Raw genomic sequence first — 6,663 nt, forward strand, 5'->3', positions numbered from 1 at the left:
AGAAGAACCACGGCCCACGCCTCGGGCTGCTGCTGCGCACCTGGATCTCCCGGGCCCGCCAGCAGGTGGGCCTTGCCCCTGGATCCCCGCCCTCCGGACCCGATCCCTGGGATCCCCCACCCAGGATCCCGACCCAGCACCGCAGACAGCCGCGATCCCTGGCACCCCTGTCCCCGCAAGAACTGCCTCTCAGCCCGCGACTTGACACCCCATCCCCACCACCGGCTACCCACTGCTGTGTCCCCAGAGTAGTGGCTGGACCCTGGCTCTGAGTCTGTGGGGACCCAGGACCCACCCCCTGCAGCCCCTTCCCAGGCTCCAGGCTTGGGTGTCTTCTCTTAACTGACTGGACTGAGACCCCAGAAACATCCAATGGGAGCACTAGGGGGTGCTGCCCCCCCCCCCCCCCCCCCCCCCCCCCCCCCCCCCCCCCCCCCCCCCCCCCCCCCCCCCCCCCCCCCCCCCCCCCCCCCCCCCCCGCTACCCCCACCCCTCCGCCCCCAGCCCAACCCCGACCTGGCCAGGCCGGTTCTGGGCACGCTCTTCTCCTCCCGAGGCTGCCATCTCTGCAGCTCCATCCTTGTCCACCCGGGGCCTCACAGCTTGTCTCTCTGCAGACATTCATCTTCACCGATGGGGACGACCCCGAGCTACAGCTCCAGGGCGGTGAGTGCCCTCCCCAGCCCAGCCCTGCCCTGCCAGCGCGCCCAAGGGCCCCTCATGTGTGTTCTCTGGTCCAGCCGCACCTGTCTCCCTGCTGTGTGCAGAGGTCTGGGAGCTAGGTTACTGGCTCAGGGTCACTCAGCTGGTAGAGTACAGAGCCAAGACACCCACCTGCCACCAGCCGAGCACCCAGGGCCCCACCCTGCCAGCCACTATGCAGCTGCTGGCAAGCGTCCCAGGGCATCAGGCTGGAGCCACTCCCTGAAGGCACTCCAGCAAGGAGCCATCCCTTCCTGGCAGTCACACATGGGTCCTCCACCCCAGAGTGGCTTTGCACTCATGGAATCCGGAGTGGTCATCACCTGTCTGGGCCTTAGGGGTCAGCAACGTGGTCACCAAGCGAGGCCAGGCCAGGGCTGTTGTTGGACCCAGCCTGGGCCCTTGAGCTGGGCAAGATGGCAAGGCCGGCTGGATGTCCACGTTTTGCCCTGATCTCTGGGGTGGGCTGGCGGCAGGCTTCACCCTGACCCCCATGCTTCCCCGTTTCTCCAACCTGGCAGGCAGCCACGTGATCAATACCAACTGCTCAGCCGTGCACACCCGTCAGGCGCTATGCTGCAAGATGTCAGTGGAGTATGACAAGTTCATCGAGTCCGGACGCAAGTATGTGGTGGGGAGCCCAGGGCTGAGGCTGGGCCCACGTACCCGGGCCAGGGGGTGGAGGCCCCCAGCTGCGCCAGCCTCTCCCTCTGCCCCCAGGTGGTTCTGCCACGTGGATGACGACAACTATGTGAACCCCAGAGGCCTGCTGCAGCTGCTGTCCACCTTCTCGCCCAGCCAGGATGTCTACCTGGGGCGGCCCAGCCTCGACCACCCGATCGAGGCCGCCGAGAGGGTCCAGGGAGGCGGAACTGTGAGTCCTCGGCCCGGCAGCAGCGGCTGAGAGAGGAAGCCTGGCGGGGAGGGGTTGGGGGGCCGGTGTCTGACCCCCCCCAGGGGTCACTCCAGGAGCTCGGGCAAGCAAAGAGGTGCTGCGGGAGAAGCTGGGCCCGGGGGACTGGGACTCAGAACCCCTCTCGTGCCCTGGGGCACTTCTGCCACTTGTCTTGTGCGGGCACTTCCAGGACAACACCCTGCCTGCTGTCTTTCTCCTCCTCAGGTGACAACCGTCAAGTTCTGGTTTGCTACTGGTGGGGCCGGGTTTTGCCTGAGCAGAGGCCTCGCTCTTAAGATGAGCCCCTGGGCCAGGTGAGCGGAGGGAATGGGGGTGCCGGGAGGCCCAAGGTGGTGGTGCTGAGGACCGAGGGGGGCCCTGACCAGCTTCCCGACCCCCCACCAGCCTAGGCAGCTTCATGAGCACGGCCGAACGGGTGCGGCTGCCGGACGACTGCACGGTGGGCTACATCGTGGAGGGGCTCCTGGGCGCTCGCCTGCTGCCCAGCTCACTCTTCCACTCCCACCTGGAGAACCTGCAGAGGCTGCCGCCTGACACCGTGCTACAGCAGGTACGGCCCATTGGTGCTCCCACTGGGTGCGCCTGCTGGGTGCTCCGGGCGCACTCACCACGGGGGGCCTTGCCCCTGACCAGGGCTCTCGAGGGTTTCCCAGCACCACAGCAAAGTCGCTGCAGACCCGTGCTTGGCCTCCTGGGACCCAGGGCTGCTGCTGGCGTGCTCGGAAGGGGCAGCTGCTATGCTCTCCCCAGCAGATGGGCCCAGGGCAGCAGGTGGCGAGTGCCATCACAGACCAGGCCGCAGGGAGGGCCCAGTGGCTCGGGCGGGGCTGCCCCCACATGTGCACCAGCCACCCTCCCGAGCCGGATGCCTGCCTGTCTTCCGTGTGGGCCGCCCCTCCCAGCCCCTTCCATGCTGTTCCAGAGCCTGCCCAGGGCAGGACCAGGAAGCCAGGGCAGAGCAGCCTGTCCCAACTGGAGTCCTGGGGCGGGAAGAGCTGCTCCTGGGACGGTGACCTGCCCCCTCCCCTCGTACAGGTCACCTTGAGCTACGGGGGTCCTGACAACCCACGTAACGTGGTGAACGTGGCGGGAGGCTTCAGTCTGCAGCAGGACCCCACTCGGTGAGTGGGCGGTGGGGAGGGGCACTCATGCCACCCGCACCCCCAGCAGGCCTGACCACCCTGTCCCCTTCCCAGGTTTAAGTCTGTCCACTGCCTTCTCTACCCGGACACGGATTGGTGTCCTGTGCACAAGCAGAGTGACCTCGTCTCTCGGTGACCCTCGATTCCCAGCCCAGGAAGCGGGAGCTTTCCCAACCCCTCCTGGCCTTGGCTCCCTCAGGGCCACAGCCACATGGGGGCACCCTGAAGGCCTCCCCTGGAGCCCCTGGCGGGCCAGAGGACCCAGGGGCCCAGGCTGTACCCCGTGCGGGCTGCTCCAGAAAATGGGAAGGGGAGACACTGCCCCTCCTCCCTGCCCTCCTCCCCCTGCTGGAGAGGGGGTTCCAGGCTGAGTGGGCTCCAGGCCAGGGTCACCTGCGCACCAGTCATCTGACCACAGGCGAGCGCAGGGGCTTTCCCTGCAGGTCTCTGGGGGGAGCACCGCCCGAACACCAGGCGTGGTGGCCTCGGGGTGGCTGCAGTGAGGCTCCAGCCGAGCTGGGGCATCTGACCCACCGCCCCTTAGTACTTTTCCGACCCCGCCCCCCCAAGTCCAGAAAGCAGCAGGAGCCTCTTGTTTGGGGCTCTGTCTTCCCAGCAGGTGGCCGCCCGACTGTGCCTTTCCCCGGAGGGGAGCGTGGAACTAGGAGCCAGCACCTCCATTCTGGCCCTTGCTGCGCTGTTGCCATAAGTGAATAAAGGCTTGATTCTCACTTTCCGTTTGGCTCCTGTTGGCTTAAGGGACCAGCAGGACACCAGGCAGCTGAGGCTCAGCTCCAGACGGGGCCACGCAGCCTCCAGCTGCTGCCCGAGGAAGGCTCCGCCCTAGGCTCCATCCCTTACAGCCCTGCCGGCCTGGCCTGAAGCCGCCCACGGGCACTCCCTGAACCAAGGGTCCTGCAGGGAACCACGCCAGGTCACACACCAGTCCCAGGAGGATAGGCTGCCTGTTCCGCCTGCTTTCTCAGCACACGGGCCACAGACATGTACGCAGCGGTGTACATGGCGTATGTGGGGGTGCACACGTGTGCGTGGCTGTGTATGTGAATATATACGGCGTGCAAGTGTGGATGAGTGTGTGCATACACAGGAGTGTGAGGGTGGGTGGCTGCGTGTGTACGTGTGCACATGTGTGTGTGACCACGTAAGTGTGTGCACGTGTGTGTGTGTAGGGGCAGGCAGGCAATACCCAAACAAGCAGGTTGGCATCAGCACGAACTGATTTCTGTTTGTGATTCCCTGGGACGTGGCCAGGAGGAAAGTGCACGATACGGACACTCAGAGTCAAATGTCATGGGTTTCAGAGCCTGAGGCCCCCGGGGAGGGGCCCCAGACCTCAGTCCGTCAGGGCTGGAGGAGGAGAACTGGGGGCTCTGAACAAGAGGTAGGACTGAAGAATGTCAGCAAGCCCGAAACCTCCCCTCGGGGACAGCGCCACCAAACAGCTGCATTATTTTTTTATTTTTTTTACTGTTTATGTATTCAGGGAGGGGAGAGAGAGAGAGAGAGAGTGAGATCATGCAAGCAGGGGAGGAGCAAAGAGAGAGGACCCCAACCAAGCTTCTTGATGTCAGCGCAGAACCCCTGAGATCATGACTTGAGCTGAAATCAAGAGTTGGTCACTTAACCACCTGAGCCCCCCAGGCGCCCCACAAAGTATGTCTTATAATGGACATGCAGTAGAGGCATAATCAGAAAAAGTTTAAATTTTGTAAGTTTTTGGGGTGCGTGGGGAGCAGGTGCTGATGGGGTGTGGGCCTTCTTGGGATGATGAGAACACATGTGGTCCCCACCCTTGCAGATTCTGTATTTGCAGATTTGCTCACTTGAGAACGTTTGCAATCCCAAAATCAGCGCTTGCTTTCCTGGTATTTGAAGACATGTGAGTAATGACCTCGTGGCCAGATTTGCCCGAATCAGCTGAGGTCCAACTAGGCGAGGCCCTGCCTCACAGAGCCCCGGATGGAGGCGGGGCGGGGCAGGGCCTGGCCAGCAGCTCCGGCAGGTGCACCAGGTGTGGATCCCTGCTCTGGCACCTGTTGGTGAAGTGACGCGTTCACTTAACGTTTCTGAACCTCATTCTCTCTTCTGTAAAATAGAATCTACCAGAATGAATTGTGTTTTTGATTTATAGGTTATCATCTATGGGAAGTGTGTGCACGCACATGCGTGTGTGTGTGCGTGTGTGTGTGCACCTGCCTGCATGCACTTCCTCTAAGAACAATGGCTCAGATTAGCTAACTCAGTAACGTGGCAACTTCATCCCACCGTGAATAATGGGGATTAACCTTTTTCTGGGATTAGGCAGTAGTAGTGGTTACACAACTCCGTGAATATAATAAAAACCACTGAATTATACACTTTTTTAAAATGCTTGTTTATTTTTGAGAGAGAGAGCAAGCGAGGGAGGAGCAGCAGAGAGAGGGAGACAGGATCTGAAGCAGGCTCCGTGCTGACAGCAGCCAGCCAGAGGCAGGGCTCGAACTCACGAACCACAAGATCACGGCCTGAGCCAAAGTCAGACGCTCAACCAACTCAACTGAGTCATCCAGGTGCCGCCAAATCATACACCTTGTGACACAGATGATATCTGAATAAAGATGTTATTTAGAAAGCCAATAAATGTTCAAAATTGGAACAGCCGATATATATTACATAATTCCAACGTATTAACAAAAACACGCCACAAGGAACTATCCAGGGTCAGGTGATTTCACTGGTGAGTTCCACCAAACATTCAAGGAGGGAATCACGTCAGTATTACACAGCCTTCCAGAAGATAGAGAAGAAGGGGCGGTTTCCCTTATTTCGCAAGGCCAGTATGACCCCGTAGCAAAATCAGACGAACAAGGTACAAAAACATTAACCGGCTGAACCTGAACTTTGTATGGAAACGCTCAGCACGTGGGATCTGCAAAGCAGTCTGGGAAAAGGTCAGCGTGGAAGGACTCCCACAGCCCGACTCCGAGACCCCCGAGGAGCCGCAGCCTGGCGCTGGCGCGGGGCGGACGCGTGGCTGCCGAGGGCGCGGAGCCCAGACGCGGACGCACCTGTGGCCCGTCGGACGGTTTGCAGGGCAGTCCCCAGCGCAGTCCCGTGCTGGAATTCGATTATTCATTGTTTTCACTTAAAAAAAACAAGAAGCCACAGCATGAAGCGTTAGGATGGGCTCTGCGCAGGGGCAGAAAGGACTAGCCCTGACCGCCCTGACCCTAGGGATACAGAAAGTGGGGGCGGGGGGCTGCGGAAGGAGAGCCCTTCAGCTCAGGGGGGCTCCTGGGCCTTCAAAACTTGCCGGGGAGGGGGTCTTCGGTCTTCTGTCTTTAAAGACAAGAGGCCGCAGCACCCCGATGTGCAAAGCTGGTTGTGGGCCATCACCTCCACGGGGTCAGTGCAGGGGTGCACCCAGCCCATCCCGTCCGTGCCCACAGCGGTCACTGGACCCGCTGGGCCCCCGCTGGTCCCACTCCACCCACCCGGCCTCCCCGCCTGGTAGCAGCGGTGGTTTCTCTCCAGCCCCGCCCCCCAGCCCCTGAGGCCACCTCCCAGCGGTGCTCAGACAAGGTCAAGACAGCCTGGGCCCTGACCCGGTCCTGTAATGAGGGTGAAGCCTCACGCAGTGGCCGCGGGTCCCTAACCTGCCCCCCTCTCCCCCGGGCTTGGGAGAAAGCAGCAAAAGCTTCCAAATCCACAGCGTTGGAGCCACCAGGGCCCTTCCCGTGAGGGCGGCTGTGCCCCCTCCCCATCCCCCATCCCTGTCCCCCCCCCCAGTGCCTTCATCCTGACCTCCCTTCCTCTCCTCTCTTTCTCCCCAGCTGTGCGGGGGGGGGGGGGCGGGGGGGAGCCCTTGATCGTGCCCCACCCCTGCTTGCAGCAGGCCCTGTT

General features: G+C 61.9%; 1 protein-coding gene across 1 annotated transcript; it reads left to right on the forward strand.

Moving 5' to 3' along the window:
- Nucleotides 1-2: 2 nt before the first annotated feature.
- Nucleotides 3-3,496, forward strand: RFNG (RFNG O-fucosylpeptide 3-beta-N-acetylglucosaminyltransferase; the record flags this gene model as incomplete). The annotated part of the gene is made up of 8 exons (XM_029927096.1): nt 3-65; nt 618-666; nt 1,224-1,326; nt 1,423-1,576; nt 1,823-1,911; nt 2,003-2,168; nt 2,654-2,739; nt 2,815-3,496. Coding segments are annotated over 8 exons (792 nt in total), but the record flags the coding sequence as incomplete, so codon positions are not given.
- Between the last annotated feature and the right edge of the window lie 3,167 nt (nt 3,497-6,663).

The sequence above is a fragment of the Suricata suricatta genome, chromosome 17 (assembly GCF_006229205.1).
Source record: "Suricata suricatta isolate VVHF042 chromosome 17, meerkat_22Aug2017_6uvM2_HiC, whole genome shotgun sequence".
In the NCBI taxonomy this organism is placed as follows: domain Eukaryota; kingdom Metazoa; phylum Chordata; class Mammalia; order Carnivora; family Herpestidae; genus Suricata; species Suricata suricatta.